At 38.3% G+C, this 20,919-nt stretch overlaps 2 protein-coding genes across 9 annotated transcripts in view; one reads left to right on the top strand and one right to left on the bottom strand.

Annotated features, from left to right (window-relative positions):
* ATG2B (autophagy related 2B) overlaps positions 1-15,797 on the bottom strand; it is a 51,475-nt gene extending 35,678 nt beyond the window's left edge. For 3 of the 5 annotated variants that reach the window (XM_075151130.1, XM_075151133.1, XM_075151132.1), the window contains exons 1-9: positions 15,191-15,796; positions 11,367-11,529; positions 8,867-9,019; positions 7,808-7,910; positions 6,271-6,433; positions 5,601-5,780; positions 2,348-2,448; positions 1,092-1,270; positions 272-426 (exon numbers count right to left, since the gene is read on the bottom strand). In XM_075151130.1, the coding sequence (XP_075007231.1) occupies positions 272-426; positions 1,092-1,270; positions 2,348-2,448; positions 5,601-5,780; positions 6,271-6,433; positions 7,808-7,910; positions 8,867-9,019; positions 11,367-11,529; positions 15,191-15,352 (1,359 nt within the window). In that variant the 5' untranslated portion in view covers positions 15,353-15,796. Of the gene's footprint in view, positions 1-271; positions 427-1,091; positions 1,275-2,347; positions 2,449-5,600; positions 5,781-6,270; positions 6,434-7,807; positions 7,911-8,866; positions 9,020-11,366; positions 11,530-15,190 lie in introns of all 5 variants that reach the window. The other 2 variants (XM_075151134.1, XM_075151131.1) reach the window with 2 other exon arrangements.
* A 49-nt stretch (positions 15,798-15,846) lies between these two features.
* GSKIP (GSK3B interacting protein) lies at positions 15,847-19,994 on the top strand. 4 transcript variants are annotated; one of them, XM_075151137.1, is made up of 3 exons: positions 15,847-15,883; positions 17,207-17,465; positions 18,093-19,994. In XM_075151137.1, exons 2-3 carry the CDS (start codon positions 17,208-17,210, stop codon positions 18,252-18,254), a joined length of 420 nt encoding a protein of 139 aa, XP_075007238.1. In that variant the 5' UTR covers positions 15,847-15,883; position 17,207; the 3' UTR covers positions 18,255-19,994. The 4 variants fall into 4 exon arrangements, with proteins under 4 accessions (XP_075007238.1, XP_075007237.1, XP_075007239.1 ...); XM_075151136.1 differs by lacking the exon at positions 15,847-15,883 and adding an exon at positions 15,908-16,151; XM_075151138.1 differs by lacking the exon at positions 15,847-15,883 and adding an exon at positions 16,205-16,347.
* Positions 19,995-20,919: the final 925 nt, after the last annotated feature.

Raw genomic sequence — 20,919 nt, 5'->3', positions numbered from 1 at the left:
TTAAAAAGAAAATAAATCATAAAGCTCATAAATCACACAAGCTTCAAGGCATTTGAAAACAAATACATTCCACTTCCTGTCTTGGTAGCCAAATACATGAGAAACTTTTCAATACAATTTCCATAGCAGAAAAGGAATACTATCAGCTCTAAACATTTTCAATTTTCCAAGAATTTTGCAATAGTTCTTGATATTGTAAAGAATATTTATGCAACAGTTTCAGACAAAAGTGTTAATTTCAAAAATATTTTAAATGTAGTTAATACTGTACCACTGTAGTGCTCAGTGGAGATCCTGCTGGTGTAGTTGTATATGTACTGGTTAAAGACAAGTCTAGATCCATAGTTGGAGGGTCTCCAAGAGGTGGAAGGGAGGAAAGGCTGTGAGACATGTCCATTTCAGCCATTGAGAAGAAAACTTCTTCTTCTAATGAGAACCATAGATAGCAAAGAGTTATTTTCTAATGAAAAAAAAAAAACTTTACTTTTAACAGAAATGTATTCATAAGTTCAGAAATCTAACTGCTAGACAGAATAACCAGCTAAATATATTATTTACAGAAGTTCCAAGTTCTCTTGACACTGAGACTAGTAGTATCTATGGACAGAGATTACTGAAGAAAAAAAAAAAACATACTAAAACACTTAAATGTTCCATTTTCATATTCAAGTTGGTATAATTTCTATAAATTTATACCCTCTCCTTTTGACAAATCAAAATTCATATTTTCACATTAAAAATAATCAGCAAAAAATTATTCAAATAAAAATAAAAATATCAGGGCAATACAAGTATTATTCTATATCTCCCCAACTACGCATTTGAAAAGATGTTATACTGCATGTGTATTTACCCTGTTGCACAGTAACATACAGATTACTGAACAGTTTTAATGAAATACTGAATCAAGTCCAGCCTGATAACTAAACTAGGCGTTAATTTTTTTATTCAACAGTACAATTAATAGCATACAATTATTCTATGTCAAAGTTCTTTTGATACTTAAGTTAGTAAGATTAAAAGATGAAGAGTGAATTTATATAATCTTAACAACATGTTATTTGCTATGCTGCATCATCTTTTATACTTGCCACGACTAGAAGGTGTTCTGGCACTCTCTGTCTCATAGAAGCTTTGCTCAGATGACGCTCCTGCAGATAAAGACTCTTTTCTTAAATAACGTTTCAACTCCATCTGAATCCGATACTCATCCTCCTGTTGCATTGGCCGGTTCTTCCTATCTTTATTTGACAATTCTATCCTGCTTAGGCTCTCTGAATTAAAAAAAATACAGAAAGCCCACTGTAATTTCCTTACCAGTATCCCAAAGAAAATTAAAAAAATGAATGTGAAAATTAACCAGTTGTTGTTGTTGTATATATGTATACATATACAGACAGATGCATATATCTGTTGTATATCAGATGTGTATATAAATGCATTTTGTTGTTTTGGAGGTTTTACTTGCCCAAAACAGATTATGCTCTCCCTAGCATTCATTAATTTCAAGTCTGAAGAAAATATTTTAAGGTCAGATATGCAAATGTATTCACATGTAATATCAGCATATATTTCTCTTCTCAGTCAGCTTTAGGGACTAAGGACACAATCTCTTAAAAGGTTTTACTATTAAGGAATTATTAAAATTTCAGGTTTGAAGACGACACATATGGGAAACTATATGTAATGCTTTTCCAGTTATCCAAAAACAATGAACAAGTCCAGTACAACAAATGTATCAGTATCATTAGAAGAATATTAAGCATTGACCCAGGACATGAAAAATCTTTTCAAAAAGAAGATTAACTATCTATCCTAATACTAAGTGTTGTTCCATTAGGTAGATGGGGGGGACAAACCAAAACACCCTCATCCTGCTACTGCAGTAGTCTAAACACTGCTGTTATCACCTAGCAAATGCGGACAAACGATCTCAATTACTGTCTGTTCTATGTTTTCTGTGCCTTTCACTAAAGCATAGGACAGAGAAGGAACCAGACTGCTAAGCCCTTCTTGTGAAACAGAAGCTACAAGAACCAAAATTGTTCTGGCCTCCTGATTTTCTCCACCTACCATTTCCCCATCTCTTGTGCAATTATACAATCACTTGTCAAGCCTTATTTGTTACCTAGATTTTCATTACCAGCATGTACAATTTGCCACTGAAGTCAATAAATTGATCATAGTCCTACTCAGAGCAGCTACAAAACATTTTGCTAAGATCACATAGAAATTAATAATAATCTACCACCACAAATATTTTTTTTCCACTGAGGAAACTTGTCTATCTTGCAAAGTTTATTTTTCGTCCACCGTAATACAGATTTAACATTTACAGAATGTTCACTTGCCTGGTCCAGCAATAGCGGCTACCATGTCCAATAGAAGATGCACCTGCCTTGGTGACAGAAATAGATGTACAGAGTCTATTTGTCCATCTACATCCAACTAAAAAAAAAAAAAGAAAGAAAAAAATCTCAAGAACACTTAAGGAATTTTTCTTTAAAAGTATTGAATCAACTATTTTGATAATAGATTTTGATGCTGGAAAGGATACAGCCATTCCAGCAGTATCTTAATTTTCTACACAAGAACAGCTAGGAATTTAATTGTGTATTGCTTCCAGTCTGTAGCTTGGCAGGATAAATGCAGGTGTGTCACTGACAAGTTATTAGCTTAAAATAAATACACGATCACCTAATAGGAAAATTCAAGAATACCATTAACCTGCTAGTTGTTTTGCTTCTTTAATAATTCCGTAAGTAATCAACAATATAAAGTTAGTATTATGTACTAATTATAAAATACTGAAGTCAACACCTTCTGAAGTAGACCTTAAAAACTGTAAAGGTTCTCTTCAGGACTTCTCTTTAGTATAGAGATGAAAAAATTCATATACTTTCTTTAGAGAGGGATGTTTATAGAAGTCTAATTGGTTTGATACGGTACACAACAAGACAAGCCACTTATCTTTTGAGAGCAGCTCCAGCTAAATTTATGGTAAGAACTTGTACAGATTTATTTTTCAATTCTAGAATCCTGTACTCCCAGACGTTGGTCCATTCATGATTATTACTCATTGTATTGGGCGTAGGTGGCAAGGTGTTGGCAGGACGGTATGCTGCAGGGGCAGCCTCTGTGCTAAGAGGTCAGGGTCTGCCCCATGCTGGGCACAGCCAGCCCTGTGGACACAGCTAAGCCCATCAGCAAAGCTGGTGGTGCCTCTGTGAAAACAAGTTTAAGAAAGGGCAAAGCGCTGTGTGGGCAGTGAGGAAAAAAGAAGCAAGAGAAACAATCCTGCAAACACCAAGGTCAGGGAAGAAGGAGGGGGAGAAGGTGCTCCAGGTGCCAGAGCAGATATTCCCCTGCAGCCTGTGGAAGAGATCACACCAGAGCAAATATCCACACTGCAGCTCATGGAAGACCCCACTCTGGTGAAGCAGGTGAAGGAAGCTGTAGCCTGTGGAGAGCCCACCCAGGAGCAGGCTCCAGGCAGGTGCTGCAGCCCATGGAGAGGAGCCCACACAGCAGCAGGTTCTCCTGTCAGGAACCGTGGTGCATGGAGGACCCATGCAGGAGCAGGTTTATCCTGCTGGACTGTAGATCATGGAGAGGACCCACACGGAAGCAGTTTGCAAAGGACTGCAGCCCAAGGGACCCACACTGGAGTGGGGGAAAAGCATGAGGAGGAAGGAGCAGCAGCGAGGAACTGTTATGAACTGGCTGCAACCCCTCAATTCCCCATCCCCTCTGCACTGCTCAAGGTGGTGAAGAGGTAGAAGAGTTGGGAATGAAGAAGTTGAGCCTGGGAAGAAAAACGGGTGAGGGGAAGGCGTTTTAATTTGTTTCTCATCATCCAACTCCATACCAATAAAGTCAATTAATTTTCCCTAAGTTGAGTCTGTTGGGCCCGTGACAGTAACTGCTAAGTGATCTCCCTGTCTTTATCTCAATCCATGAGCTTTTTAATTACATTTTCTCCCCCTGTCCTGTTGAGGAGTGCAAGTGAGAGCAGCTGGATGGCTGTATGACAGCCAGCCAAGGTCAACCCACCACACTCATGGGGAAAAAAAATAGGCATGCACTGGAATGCATTTATATGAAAATATACTTTTGCTCATAAAGACCTTAAGGGAATATTTACCTAAGCAGGGAAAATCAATGATCAATTAGTTTTGTATACTGTTTCCTACTATTTTTTCCATCCTTTGGGAAGAGTTGAAAGAAAATTAAATTATTGAACTGTGTCATGCTTGACATGAACTTATACAGCATTTTTTGTAGTCTACATGCTTGAAACAGCTATTCTAAATAAAGGTGTTCTAACATAACTCAGTTTCCAAAGTAAAAAAAAAAAGTTAACCTTTTAGACTAAGCAATATACTGTGTCTATGTTCGTTCCAATCTGCATGAACTCTACCTGATAAATCAAAAAACAGGTCCTTCTTTAATTTTGTCATGTAGTATTACATCTACTCACTAGCTCAGATGTTGCTGTTATTTAACATACAAACAGTGTTTTGCCTGTACTCAAGCCACTGCTCTGCAGTTCTATTATATTCAACTTCTATAAAACAAAAATTACTCTCAACTCTGACCTTGACATTTTTCTTCTGGCTACTTTAAAATACAACTCATGATATAAAAGTGGAAAATTTTTGATCTTTAGAAACATTTGGACATCAGTTAATTTAAAGATGTTAATTGCATAAACTATTCATACTTCTGAAATAGCTAGCATTTTTCTATTTCACACCAAACAAAATACGTTATTTCACTTTTCAAGGACTTTTCTTAACTGAATAAACAAGTTATAAGGATTAACTAGAAATTGCTGGACATAAGAAACTTTTCTACTGCAGTAGAAACTTTCTGCTTTCTGTAGACTATAGTGCACTATACAAGACAGGTCAATAGCCAATTTTAAAATTGGAGGGAAGGGGAATATATTTACACAACTTTACTTATATACTCACACTTTTTAAACAAAAATAGGGCTTTATTTTCAATTGCTTTGCTTCCTGTATCTTTATGTAAAAGTCAAATAAAATATTAACTAGTAGCATTTAAATATGGCATTATTATTTGATTTACTATAAATTTTAATTTAAAATTTCAGAAGTAGAAATGTTCATGTTAGTTTTATAATGCTGCAATGCTGCAAGTTAATTAATCATTTAAGGTTTACTCATAATTGTTGAAGTAAATTATACCCTTTTAAAACCAAAGTGACCAGCTAAACATTCCACACATACATAGGCAAAGTCAGTCACAGTGCTACACGAAAAAACGATAAATGAATATCAGCAGGAGTTTGATGAAAACAAAACAACTTTCTCAGGAGTTACTCCAATAGATAAATTCAGTCTCTCTAACATACAGGAATTCTCCTTTAACAGCTTTCAGTGTGCTATTGACCTGTCTGGCCACTGTAAAGACGCCTTGTTAGACATATATATTGGTTCTGAACACAGAAAATCTAAAACAAAACTAAGGGGATTCTGTCCCCTTGAGAATCTCACCATTTTTTGTATGCAGTTGAAAAAAAAAAACCCTACATAACTATTAATTTAGCTAAAGACCAGGAAAGCATGACTAACCTTAGCTCCAGGAAGTACTTCATTTTGCTTTAATGTTAGGCTCAACTCCATTCTACCAATCAGCTTACTGATCTGTACAGGGTCAGAAGGAGTAATTTCTGGCAAGTTTCTTGTTAATTGCGGATGTGGCTCATAAATGATTTTTGGATTCCAGCTAGGTGAAAGCTTTGGTTCAGTTGCCTTAAAACGTTACAGAGAAAGGAGTAAGAATGTATCCCATTTCTTATATATTAAAAAAAACCCACAACACCAAGCATTTCAAATAAACTTATCACACAAATGATCATTTTACACAAATATAAGTTTGACAATGGCATTAAAAGCATGTATTGATAACTGTGAAAGAAACAAAGAATGTAAAATGTGAAACAGTAGGCCTTTGCAAAAAAGTGGAGCAAGTTTCTACAGAATAGTGAATTGCAGAGGACTTCTACACATTAAAGTTGCAACCAGATTCCAGTACAATACATCCTAAATTTTACTCAGTCCTAAAGTCTCTGTTTCCTTCCTTCCTTCAAAATCAACAGGAAGTGATTGTGAAACTTATAGAACACAGATTCAAGTAAAAGTTCAACCCCTATATCCTTCAGAATGAATCTAATATATGAGTGTAACAATATATTCTATCCTTCATCAATTTACATTCTTACATAAATGTATTTAATTTTACCAGCTGTGTAGCTGAACACACTGGGGAGGACTTTGCTGATGCAGGAAACTCATCCCAGAAGAAAGAGACACCTGAGAGCTGCAGTAACTTGTGAGCAAAAGCTGTGGGCTGATGTACATTAATTCCAGAGCACTCATCTGCAGTTTCATCACAGTACATAGTTCTGGGAGACAAAAGCAAGGAAATAAATACAGTAGGTGCATGCAAATTTTTACCTTTATTGTGCCATTTAGCCTGTAAGTTTGTACATGGTCTCTCTATACTATTTACAATGCCATTGATTGTCCTAAAAGGAGAAACCATCACTCTCTGGGAATGGGTAGAAATCTTAAATTTTCTACAGCACACCACAGGACAATTGTGACATGCTTCCAGTGTGAATATATCCTACTGTATTGTCCTAGTACTTACGTCTAATCTGACCACAAAGTGAAGGACTCCACGCAACACTTCTATGCATATGTTTTCATTGGGACACACACGATTCTTGCTTCAGAATCTGAATTTTTTTTAGGTCTGCCATCTAACATGTTTCTGTTCTCTAAAAGTACTACTTGAAAGTAACATTCTGTGTCAAAATGAAAGTTGAAAATTCAGAGAATAGGCTCCAATCCTGTAAAATTTCTGTGAAATTAAATTTCTTACATTATAATACTGAGAGACAGCATAAACACTGAACTTTTAAAAAGATGCAAGTCTCCACATAATAGAATTTACAGTGGAAAAATACACCTACCTTCCCATAAATAAAACGTATCAAACATCAAAACAACATGCTATTTAACAGTTTGTTTCAATCTAGTTTTTAAAGTACAGAAAAGGAGGTTTGTTCTGGGAATGGACTTACATAAGAAAAAGTTACAGTTTTGCTGACATCTCTCCTGAATTGAACATAACAACCTGAAGCTTATAAATGTTCAAAACCAAATATATTTTCATTAGCATTTCTCAGTAAGAATCAGTTTTATTTGGTAATAATTTCAACATTTTGGAAGAAAGTATGATTACTATCCTATAGGTCAGAAAAAAATACTTGAAGATCATGTACAGTACTCAAGTTCAAAGTAATTACAGAATATACGTGGGCTCTTCTGAAAGCTCACAGAGCACCTAAAATCTTCCATTTTAACTTTTTTCAGGACTGTATCTTTCGTTCTGAAAATATTTAGTGCGTCTTCAATACACAAAAGGAACTGTTAAGATATTAAAACCCCTTTGCGTAAGAGAGGGCCTGATTTGCCAATAATACCCATTGACTGTTGAACATCTGAGAAACAGTATTCATTAATTGTACAAGTCGTCATTAACTTAGACCACTCTAGAACTCTTCTAATTTGATGGTTAAATATCTTTAGCTTAAACGTGTTAAGTAGAAGTTGAGTGGAGAAAATGCTCACTGGCATTATAAAAGAGGTGCTCAAGAGCTAGTGTCTCACTGTATACTAAGAACCTGTGTGCATGGGTAAAAGACATTGTACAGGAAATGGCAAGAATGCCTTAGGAAAAAAAAAAATACAGATTTAAAAAAAATCTTTACCTTTCGATTCTGATTTCAAGTGCAGTTCCACTTTTAGAGTTTTCTGGGACATGTTCTATTCGCAAAACAGTATCTAAAAAGGTAACTTTCACTCTTCTTAGAACTTAAATGAGAAAACAAAAAGATACCATGCAAGCATTTAAGTCAAGTTACTCAACAATGACTTTTATAACCAATTTTAAATGGTCTTTCATTTTGTTTAAGTTCTCAATATTTATTTCAGTGGAAATAATCAATTGAGTTTAACATTGCAACAAAACATCAAGTGACAATGTAAACTCCTATAAATGTCTAATATGTACATCCATACCAGGCAATGGCCCTTTAACGCACAAGTATTTGAGCAAGTGACAACCCAGACCGAGTTGTTCTATGGCTCAGTGTGGATGGTCCTCAAAGAAAGCTTCATTGTGCACCATGTCTGAACTCCTAAACCTTGCTATAGCACCATGCTACTTCAGCTGAATACTTCTATTTCTAGATATGATTTTAAACATTCCCCTTAGCTCAGACATTTCAGCATGAGGTTCTCCACCACATAATGTGATCATAAGCCCTTAGTTTCTTCCCCTTAAAAAAACCAGCAACAACAAAAACCAGAGTTTATAAAGTACTTCTAACAACATGGTGTGATTATTGAGATACATACATCATAACAGGTCAGCTTTGTGTAATAGCTGAAAAGCCATTCTCTGTTTCTCCCTCAACAGCATCACCACTAACAATCTAAGTTTGTGTGATGAACTAAATTGGAACCTCCAAAACTAAGGCACCTCACCAATCACTCAAGCACAGATTCAGCTGGAGTTGTTCTGGTGTAAACAAACATCAATTTGCCCTGAAGTACGGTTCATTCTCTCCACTGAGGGAAGTATACATGTATTTTAGGAAGTAAAAACAAGATCAATTGTCCTGCCTTCCTGTTTAAATTTTACAGGTAACAAGTGAAAATTTGTGGGACAAGTAATGGCAAATGAGATGCTATTTTGTAAAACTGAGAAACAACATAAACTGATTTAATCTCAGATGTTCATTCAGATCTCAATAATTAATTCATACCTGTTTCAATAGTTTCTGCAAATTTCTCAAGTCCTTCAAAAGGCTGGGACCCTTCTCCTTGTTCATCTGTCAATTTTTGGCTAAGACACTCTTTTGCAAGCTGCATACTACTGGTCATAAAACTTGACCAATACATAGGCTCAGACCCAGATGCTGTGGAGTAAGAGAAGTCTTAATAAATTTGACTCTGAACATTTTGAAACAACAAACACAAAATGAAATAATGCATTTGGCACGTCCAGAAAAGAGTTTCAACAGATTAGTAAAAAGTCATACTTAAAAACAAATCTAGTTACAATCTCTCTTGATACACTTCACTACTTGAAAATTACTTTACTCTATTTAGATTGCATTGGTAAGAGTCTGGTATTTGAAAACTCAATATAAACAAGATAAAACAAGGATTTAGTGTAACCAATCTTCAGTACTGGTTTAAGTGAATGATTTCTCAAGTACTTTTATTATATTGGTATGATTTTGCAGACATAATCGGCAAAATGAAATCAAGAAATTAACTCTTTTTTATTAAGAATTATTTTAAGGTTTCTTATTCCATCTGAAACATATCTTAGATAGGGAAAGACTAAACAAGGTTTAAGATATTATCCTAGCATATTAGAACACGTTTTAGATGTCTAACACAGACCTGACATCATAAGTAGAACATAATAAAATCCGAGAGCACAGCACGTATTAAGCTGAACAGGTTTTTTAGCAGCGAGATTAACTTAATTGACAGTGAATTCCTATCAGCTAATGCCAAGCCCATTGTAAGCAAATACTATAAAACTAGATGTGCTGGTTTTGGCTGTGATAGAGTTAATTTTCTTCACAGTAGCAAGTATGGGGCTACGTTGTGGATTTGTGCTGAAAACAGTGTTGATAATACAGGAATGCTTTTCTTACTGCTGAGCAGTGCTCACACAGCGTCAAGGCCTTCTCTGCTTCTCATCCCACCCCACCAGCGAGTAGGCTAGGAACGCACAAGAAGTTGGGAGGGGACACAGCCGGGACAGCTGACCCCAACTGATCGAAGGGATATTCCATACCATATGACGTCACGCTCAGCATATAAAGCTGGGGGAAGAAGAAGGAAGGGGGGACGTTAAGAGTGATGGCGTTTGTCTTCCCAAGTAACCGCTATGCGTGATGGAGCCCTGCTTTCCTGGAGATGGCTGAACACCTGCCTGCTGATGGGAAGTAGTGAATGAATTCCTTGTTTCGCTTTGCTTGCGTGTGTGGCTTTTGCTTTACCTATTAAACTGTCTTTATCTGAAACTACAAGTTTTCTCACTTTTACCCTTCTGATCCTCTCCCCCATCCCACCGGGGGGGGAGGGAGCAAGCGGCTGTGTGGGGCTTAGTTGCGACTGTTGTGGTTTAATCCCAGCCGGCAACTAAGCACCGCAACAGCCGCTCACTCCGAACATCCCCCACTTCCTTCTTCGGTGCACCCCTAGCCTACTCTACTACCGTGAATAAATAAAGCTTCGTCCTAATACTACTATTCTTTCAAAGCAATACATCAGAAAGTAAGATAGTTCAAAATTTAGTTGCAGTTAAACAAATAAGAATGAAATGTAGAGTATATATAAGCAAGTTACTTAAGGTAACTTGCAAAAGATGGAACATAGGGTTTATGCATTTTTTTCTCTTCTTTATGAGGCATTTAAAGAAATATTTACTTCCATCTTCTCTACACTATAAATAGGAAAATAAATTAAAATCCTTCAGACATTCAAAATTTTCCACACTAAACATCCTACACACGCTATAACAACACATCTTAACAGAATTTATGGAAGTTTGATATTGAAATTATATTATCAGGACAGTCTATAGATCAGCTAGATTCATATGGATACAGACAAGCTAGAAGACCTCAGACGATCCTCTCAGCATTATAATCAAAGGTAGTAAGTATTTGGAGTACTTAAAAGTCATTATTTCAGACTGCGATAGCAAGTAAACTATATTAGTTGTTCTCCAAATATACAAGAAGATGCATCTTTTACCCTAAAGTTGCCGAAGAAAGTCAGAACCTCACTGTAATCCCCCTCATAGTCTTACAGTATCATGTTATCTTACTGTCACCTAATAGCCAGCTACTAATGCTGACTAACAGCACTTGGCATACAACACCCAAAAAACCTAGCTAACAAAAACTCCTTTCCACACAGTATTATTTTCACTTCAATATGTCTGAAACAATTTGGAAGACATACAACAGTAACAACATTATAAACATTTTAAGTTATTTAACAGAACAACCACCAATTGAGAAACACTTGACAACCAACTGACGAACACCTGACAGTTTTTTTTTATTACATTCTCTATCATTAATGTATATAAATTAAATGGCACTTTAAATAAGACTAAGAACTGACTAAAGCAAGTCAGTTACCTTAAGTAGCCTTTTGCCTCAGTTGCAAAACTAGCCTTTTGCCTCTGAAAAACTGTAAAGAATCTCTTTTTCAAAAATTAAAAATTAAGCCTACCAAGCCTTGGTCTTGGCCTGAAGACCATCTCTAATCCTTTTACTTCTAATGCACAGTTATCCTGTAGCAACGACCCCCACGGAACAGATAAAGAAATTGATTGGATAAATCCATCTGTGACTTCCAGAGGTGCGTCTGCAGACTCCAGGATCTCATTAAGACACTAGAAGAGGAGAATAAAATAAAAATAAAAATAATAATTAAAAAGAAAAAAAAAATCACATCCATAATTTTGAATATAACAAATAAAACATATTGAGGCCACCAGAAAAAGAATTATACTCAGAAAGACAATAAACTGGCCACTTTCAAGTATTTTGATTCCATCATAATTTGTTTCACATTAATTACTTAGCTTTCAGCATAATACAGATTTCTCTGTGGTAGCTGTATAACCTGTATTTTTGCACTATACCAAAAAATTCTGGTAACTTACTGTTATAAATACGACAGTACTGACACAAGTTAATCTATTCTTTCTCTGGCAATACTTGAAGAAAGCTGAAAACAGGCTGACAGTAAAAACGCAAAAACTACCTGGTTTCTTGGCAAGTGTATTTCACTAGCATGTAATTTCAATGTAATGTTCATTTTACCTTTCTCTGTGATACTGAAGCAATGGAACCAAATAATCATCTTCTGCTGTATGACACAGTTGCCATTTCTAAATCATATTTTAATGTGTTCAATGTTCATCACTAATTTAAAAATCGAAGCTCAGTGGGCAGACCAATATTCTACAGAAACTGTTCCACTCCTTTATAGTGACATTATAAACAAAACTACAATCAAGATGCCCTCAGTATCATACAGAGTAAGTGAAATTGATGAGAAAAATGGAACACCACCTCTGAAAAAGTAACTTAGGATTTTTAAGTTTTCCACAATCCTCAGAAAAGACTCAATCGTTGCATTATAGAACTTTCATTACATCCATAGAGAGTCCAAAGAGCCTATTTTCAAAGGAAACATATTCTTCGCATTTATGTTAAAAAAAAAATGCAAATTTCTGTTTGTGCCCCCATTCAAAAATTTAGTTAAAACTGAAAATATTGAACAAGAACTATCTAGGCTGCTTTAATAAAATAAGAAGCAATCTAAATCACATAACAAATTCAGTGAGTGCAACTTTCTAATATATACAAAACCCTACTAAAGGCTGTGGTTGTAATATTAGAACATAATCTTCAACTGGCAAAAAAAGTGTGGGTTTGACCTTCCTGTATTGAACAGGACCACTGATTTTACCTGAGAAAATGCATAAACCTGACATCAAAAGTTTTTTAAAAAATACGGATTTAAAAGTTGCTTTCCATTTTAATTATATTTAAAATGTTGTTCTAATTATATAGAATAATTTAAAAGTACAAATTAACAAAGAAGACTTCAGAAAATGACATTTTTCATTCTTATGTCTCCAGGTGCAATTTTCCCACCATGTTAACTTGTTGCTCTGCTTATGGTCTTAATAACTTTGCTTTTAGAATTTTGTTTGCTTGCATGTTCAGCTTTTCTAGTTTCTGTTCCAAAGTCCACTCAAGCAGCAGAAAAAAACACCAACTTTAAAGAAACAGAACCTGAAACAGTTCTATCAGGAAACTATTTAAGAATCAATTAATCAACTAAGATTCATTAAAACTTTATTTTGAATGAAATGTAAGAATTATTGAGCGGTAATGGTATAAGATAAGGCAAAAATAATAATTTGGCATGAAAAACGTATTTGAAAATATCACAGATTCATTTAAATTACTTGAACCATTACAAAATGATTTGCTATAGCAGGAAGTAAGCTAGTTTCCAAAGGCTACTGTGAATAAACCTGATCTCGGATGTCTTTTTGCTACCTACATACACGGCAATGAAAATTAGTGTATTTTAGTACCTTCCTTATTACTTTGAAATAGAAATTTACTATCTAGAAGTAAAAAAAAAACAAGTATCCTTATAGCTAAATTACTTTATAAACATGCCAGTAGCAATTAGAGCATTCCAAGTGAAGTTTTAAAACTGAAGCGCAGTCTTCACATCAGGACTTGTTCCCACGTTTTTGACTGAAAGTCTCCAGCTGGAATCACAGTAATTCTAGTAGTGAAAGTACGATTTGATGTGTGTTAAAATTCACCCACAAACATCATGGGTTACATTTTGATTTTTCTAAACAGTCCAGGTCCCAAGAGGCAAAGGGGTTACGCTAATATCCCCAGGTATTTCTACATATCTCTATAATCTATAAACATGTACAATATTGGCTAAAATATCTACAATGTTAAGATGAACATAAATATCCACAAAAATGGATAAGATAGTATGTAAAAATACAGTCATCCTGGTGATTCATAGAAAATAAGCTTACAATGACTAGGGGGATAAAAAAAGAGCTGTAGTACCTCCGTGGCATCTGTTTTTGCAATCTGTCATACATGAGAAAGTCACGTGCAGAGAACCTCAAACATGTCATTGTTTACAAGCCAAAAAGGAAAATGCTGATCTACAAATGGGTAAGATAACCTAAGCATTATTGTATATAGATTTAATCACCGTGTACACATAATTAACTGTTCATATAGTACTGGTCCATAACTGCTGCTGTTTCAAAGTATTTGCATTTTAAATAATGTCACTTTGACTAGTGAAGAGTGCTGTGATACCCACTAGAGGGCACAATAATTCAATTAAAGCAAGACAGCCTTACTGCCTGCCACAGAAAACAAGCTGCAGATACAGCCAGAAAAGAAAAGAAGAAAACAAACAAGCAAACAACAGAAAAACCCACACTAAAACACTGGTAATATTGAGCATTTCTGCAAACGTCTGTCTCCTGCCACTTTCAAACACATTTTCACACAAACAACTGGAAAAGCATTATTTGAAAACATCACATATTCACAAGTATTTTAAAATGCACCCAGCATGGCCTAATACAAAAACATAGTATAGTAAAAATGTGTTTTGAAAGTACTTTATACAGTAATAAGCCTGTGTACCTAGTTCATCATCTATGCTACCCTGGAAGTCAATGACTGACGCACAGCAGTGCTTAAGGCTCCTCATGACAGTCACTTGACTGGCAGCTAGAATTCAGTAACATTGGTAATTAGCCCAAGAAACTGTACGAAATATTACAAACACAGACCTTTAGATTACTACAGTAGGCTGGAAGTATGCATACGTGTGTGTGTCTAGAAACACACACACATATATATATATAAAGACATACACGCCAGGACTGAAAAAACCTTCAGTTGGTTCAAAGCGTGACAGCTCAACTGCTAAGCAAACTCCAGCTAAAAACAGCTTTCCATTTATCAACAAGTACTTTCACCATTGCAAGACCAGAGAACAGTTTTTAGAGATCTACATGGACTAAGCTCAGCATAACTCTGTCAATAAGAACTAAGATGCCTCCAAGATGAAGACAAAGCATAGATACTGTTTTATATTTTTATCATCTCTAGTAGTAGTCAGTAAACATGCGTCTCAGTAACTACAGCAGCTATTTCTAGTAGTTTGGGCTACACTAGGTCCTTCTCCCTGAAATATCAGCACTATTACCTTCTTTTTGTTTCCTTTCTCATAATTAAAAATAACGAAACCAAAGCGTGGCTAGAAAAACATATCCGTAATAAATGCCCAGTCTTTTTTTTTTTTTAAGTGCTCATATATCAGAGAAGAGTTCCCTGGACGAAATGCTAATTATGGCTGTAACTTTTTACATAAAGGAGGCTGGGTACTGAAAATAAAGTGGGTGGCAGCCGGGGGCAGGGACTCAGCTGGTCCCTCAGACGCAGCAGGAGCCGAGGGGGTGAAGCGCCGGCTCTTACCCACTTATCCAGAGGGACCTGCGTCAAGGAGCCCGTGCCCTGGTAGAGATCCAGGCTGAGCTGCTCCAGGCTGAGCTTCTCCTGCAAGAAGTGGCCCAGGTACCTCTGCAGCAGGTACCTGCAGGCCCTCTTCTTGATGGACTCCGAGAAAGGCCACGGCATGGCGGCTGCGCGCCGGGGACCGCGGGGCCAGGCGGCGGGACGGGGTCGGGAGCTGGCCCCTCCAGCGGGCGCAGAGAGGGAGGTGAGCCGCCGGGCCCAGCCTCGCCCCTCAGCGCGGGCTACCGCAGGGGCTTCCCGCTGCCAGACGGCGCCCCCGCCGCCCCTCACACCGCCGGCGGGACGGCACTGCCTCCCCTCAGGGCGAAGAGACGCTGACAAGTAGCTCCATCCTCACTCGGACACCGCCGCCGCCATCTTCTCGGCGGCCCGCGAGCGCGGAAAGGGCCGCCGCAGCCGCGCTGCACAGCAGAACAGTGCGCGGAGCGGGGCAAGGGGCTGGGGTCCGGCGGGCGGACCCCCCCCCGTCAGCTCTCCGCCGCCGGTGAGGGCGGCCGGGCCGATCCGGGCTGTTTGTCTCCTTCCTCCCCGCGCGCCCCCCCCCCCCGCCGAACGCCGTCACCGGCACCGTGACGTCCGCGCGGAAGTGGCGTCGCCGAGCGGAGGAGGCGGGGGCGGAAGCAGCCGCAGGAGGTGCGTGGGGGGCGGTGTCGCGCCCGAGGGGCTTCCGCTGCCGGGCGGCGCTGGGGTGAGGCGGCGGGGGCCGGCGGGGGCCGTGAGCCCTCGCGCGGCAGGTGGCGGTGGCGGCCGCCTCTCTAGTGAACGGCGCCGGGAGAAGCAGCGGGGCGGGTCGCTCTCCGCTGGCAGGGCAGGGCAGGGCAGGGCGGAGCGGCAGGCGCCGTTGTGTCCGGAGCCGTTTGGGGTCGGGCGGCGGGGCCTCGGCCGCCCGCCGCCGGCACTGGTAGGTGGGCTGCTGGGGCGCGGCGCTGCCGGTGGGGGTGGCGCCCTGCTGCTGCCCGCGCTGCTCGGGGCAGTGGCGCGGGTGTGAGCCGTGGCTGTTTTGCTGTCATCAAATCGGAGTGATTCACTGCGAATGAGAGGCTGCGCAGCTCGGCAGCCAGCTCCCCTGTTGCCGTCGGTTTCTTTGGAATTTGTTTGTAGGTCCAAGGTGGGATTTGTCAGGAAGGGATGAATCTCATGCTGTGAATGTCTTGCGTGTCGCAGATCGGTTATTGGCAGCCCCCATTCCCTCCTGGCAGCAGTGCTCAGCTACCAAAGCACTCGGGGCAGCGTCCTAAGGGGCTCTGCCTGCTGGCCTTAGGCAGGTTTCCCTGTGGGTGTGCGTTACCTGAGGCGTCATGGTGACGCTGGTACCTGAGAGGCAAATGCTGGAGCCGCTGTGGCCCCCCGGAGCCTGTCCCTTTTTGGTAACAGTTGCTTACACAGGTCAGCTATGTATATCTTTGAAATGTACTGAGAGTTGTGCATAAAAGCTTAACAAGAGAATTGTGCTTTAGTGACTGTAAACAAAAAGCTTCTGCTAATATGTCTTTATAGTCCCTGATAACCCATTTAATTCACAGACTTTTCTAAGTCTTTCTTAAATTCACCAACAATAGGTTTTTATTTTCTACAGCTATTGATTTCAGTTTTTCCAGGCATGACTTGTCTTCCTACTGCATTCTGGATCAGCAAAGTGCAGAATTAATTACTGCTGAATCATAACAGAGTTATACAAAAGAATGCGAGTTACTTGCATAAGAAGCAGCAACTTCAATGATACAGATTGTGCTTCTATGTGCTAATGTAACCTTCCTAAGCAGTTGTTCTCAACATTTTGGTTTTGAATTCTCTGGACTGTCATTTCATGACTTATGGAAGTCACTGGGTCTCATATTCTCCTTTTTTTGGACAATGCTAAATATGTCTGCTTAAGATAGAACTCTTGTTTTATGGTGTTAATATATATTGAGTGTAGTGATACGATAAATCTAAAATAAATGTTTCCATATGCAGAATGGAGACTGATTGCAATCCTATGGAGTTACCCAATAATGCGGGGTTTGAAGAGGATTCTGATTATAGAGACTTCGAAGGAACAGATGTGAAAGATATGAGACTAGAAGCCGAAGCTGTTGTGAATGACGTTCTGTTCGCTGTCGGCAACATGTTTGTCTCAAAAATCCTTCCCTGTGCAGAGGATGTGGCATATATCAATGTGGAAACCAGGGAAAGGAACAGATACTGCCTGGAGCTCACCGAAGCAGGACTCAGGGTAAACAAATTTGTTTATAATTTCTTAACCCTCTTTGTTTTGAACAATGATCGTGTTCAAAAGGTGCCTAGAAAAATAATTCAGTGACACCAAAACAGCATACATGTTCCTCTTGTACTTTTATGAAAGCCTGTTCTATGGATTTTCTCCTAGAAAGTGGAACTTTAACTAGTTACTTCCAACTAAGCAAGAAGGGAAGTTGATGAAAGGCATTTATTTGAGACACAAAATGATGAAGATTGAAGCAGCAATTTGTTAAAATTTGTATGTCAGTCTTTGGGTTTCTTGGATACCTGGATAAGTCAGTAATACAGCATGTATAGAACTCCTTTTTGCACCATTTGTATTTTTTGTGCAAACATGTAGATGTAAGAGTTCTTTTCAAAGGTCTTAATGATAGATTTTACTAATATTCTGAGTTTTGGACAAAAGGTATTTGAAACTGTCTAAATACTGTATTACCACTAAGCCCCATAGTAGAAGGCACAGATTGTGATTTAAATCCAGTATCTTTTGTTCTCACATTATCGTACTACCCTGACTGGCAAAGTTAAATGTTGTGATATCTGTTCCCCTTGCAAGGTGATCCTAACCACAGAAATTTAACCAGTGATTTCTTTGTTGCAGGTAGTAGCTTATGATTTTGATCAGACTGATGACAGATTGCAAACTCCATACCATGAAACTGTCTACTCCTTATTGGACTCTCTCAGCCCTGCATATCGAGAGGTGTTTGGAAATGCATTACTACAAAGACTAGAAGCCTTGAAGAAAGATAGTCAGTCATGATTTACCCAGAAGTGAGGAAGGTTTAATGCTAGAAGGAATTCTTAGTATGAGGCACTGAGATCTTTCTTAAAAACATAATCACAAACATGTTAAGCTTCATTTCTTGCATTAATATCTAATTCATGCTAGTACTATATAACATTTTGCTACAATGGATTTGTGTATATCACAATGCTATTAAAAGCCACTTTGATAAATTGCAAAATTAGTAAACATTTTGTTCTCTTTTTTGTTGTAGGTGAGCAAGCTTCTTACAAATTCAAAAAATTTGGTCTCTTTTCGAAGTATTATTACCCAAAACTCTAAAAAAATGTAGAGAGACTGAATGTTGTATATACAAGTAGTAATTTTTTTTTGTGTGTTACTAATAATTTTCATGTCTGCTTTTTAAAATAGAAGCTAACTACTTGCTCTGCCCAATTAATGAAGAATAATTGGGAAAACTACTGTTCTGCAAAGAACAGAATTTCAGCTTGATTTGCTATACATAAATCTGAAAATTCTCAGCTTTGATAACAAGAGAGATGGTTCTTGAACAGTTGCGCGTTACTTATATACTAAGAGTATCTGAGTTAAAAGCAAGGCTCAGTATTATTTGATCTGTCCTTGTCTATGGCAACCAGCAAACTCAAAATAATAAATGAGATGTACTGCTAATATATGAATGTATTGTCTGAATCGCAAATGAGTTAAGCACAGAATTAGGGTGTAATGGGCTACATTTCTTAAAGATGATGTTATATATGCTATATATACATATGTGTGCTATATTGTAACTGTTTGGGAGGCTTGGAAGAATTTTAGCCTGTTTACTATTCTGAATGTGTGTTTACATGATGTACAGGATATACCCAAGAGTATTTTTGCTTCAGCCTTTAATTTCTATAATACAGTACTTTGGTATTCCCTTTTTCACATTTTCTCCCTCAATTGTACAGCATCCTCTCCTAATGAATACTAAGTAAGCACTGTAATGTTCATTGCATTGCATTGGTTTGAAACCAAAGGCTGTATGAAATTTGCTAAGACTAATACAAACTGGAAGATATAACTTGTATTTTCTACTTAAAAGCTGATACAAATCTCTTTGTAAATCTATTGTTCTGCTGTAACTTTTCAAGTATATACTGAATGGTAGACTTTTTAATACAGTTTGTTAGAAATACCAGTACTGTTGAACTAACATGCTGTGACGTTCATACTTTTTGTATTCTTGTATTATTCAGTATTTGTGCGTCTTTATTTAAATAATCCTGCCATTATTCTGCCATGCTTTTGTGACAACTACATGCAGTAGCTTTTTTGGAGCCACACTTAGGGATACATCAGTTCTCATGAAGTCACAGATTCCAGTGACTTTAGTAGAGCTATATTGACTTCGACCTGCTAAGGATTAGTCATATTAATTGAAGAAGCCTAGTAGAGCTTTTGTAATAGCTTTGGGGTAGTGATGTGCAACTATGACTGACAAGACAACTGTAGTTAGCGCTTCTGTTTTCCAGAGCTGAATTTTGTGTTTATTTTATTATCTTTTTATGTTGAAACTTCTGATATTAATCTTCCGCCCTAAGGTGTGCTTCCATGCTCTAAAAATTGTTCATAGGCTCTCTTTTGCACACAGGTCTGTGGCGCGTGGTTAGTCCTCTGTGAGGAGAATGTACTTTACCATATTTATATTTGAATATTTTCCCTTGCAACTAATTTACTTGTTCAATTTCAATGACTAAAGCATTAAATAAATGCACCAGTGTGTTGTAGTTTTTTTGGGGGGGCAGTTACTGGAAAGGGGGGAGTGAACAACCAAAGTCATCATGTCCATAAAAAAATCTTAACAAGTATTTTAAAACCTTTGGCTGCAAACTTGTATCTGCTGAAACTTCGTCGTGAAAAAACAAGGTAGGTGATTGTAAAGAGGGGCTTGGAAAGGAAGTGTTAGAAATACAGGTGGAAAAATGCCAAAGTAATGTTACATTGCTAAGATATTTTTTTTCTTCTTAGACATCTTTAAAATGATTTGTCATTTTGCATGCTTATTATAAACCTAAGCAGGTGTTTTGTAGGTGTTACCAGCAGAAACGTCTGTTGTTTCTGATAACATATTGCAGTGTTAACTCAAAAATGGGAGAGCCATGTCATTCCACTGTGGGTTTATGAGTATGAAGAAAATGCCTTCCAGTCCCTACACTTACACGGAGGGAGCTTCTCTGGGGCACTGACAACGCAGAATTTCAATAGGTCGCCTTAGACTGTCAGTTGTTTTCATTATCCAAACCCCTGAATGAGTGCTGCTTGGGCTAATGCAGCTGTTAATCTATGAATTACCTAAAAAGCCTCAAAGCCTGCCTGCTACCTGAAAGGATCTCTAATGACCTAATTAAAGCTATTCTCGTCTCAGCAGTACTGCATACATTTCGTCCCGTTCGGCGTCTAGAAGTCAGGAATAAATTCCCTACGTTACTGACTGCCGCTATCCCTGTTTGTCCTAGGATAGATTGAATTAGGTCTAAAGAACGAGTGTACGTACACACTAAACGCCTGTTTACGCTGACGGTGCTCCGTGCCAGGCGACCGGCCCGACCCCCCACGCGCGGCAGGGAGGCCGCAGCGCCCCGCGCCGGCTGCCGGGGGAAGGCCGCGCCGCCCAGCCGCGCCCACTGCGCAGCCG

This window comes from Calonectris borealis, chromosome 5 (genome assembly GCF_964195595.1).
Source record: "Calonectris borealis chromosome 5, bCalBor7.hap1.2, whole genome shotgun sequence".
In the NCBI taxonomy this organism is placed as follows: domain Eukaryota; kingdom Metazoa; phylum Chordata; class Aves; order Procellariiformes; family Procellariidae; genus Calonectris; species Calonectris borealis.
The sequence above is the reverse complement of the archived record's forward strand: the minus strand, read 5'-3'. Positions and strand labels throughout refer to the sequence as shown.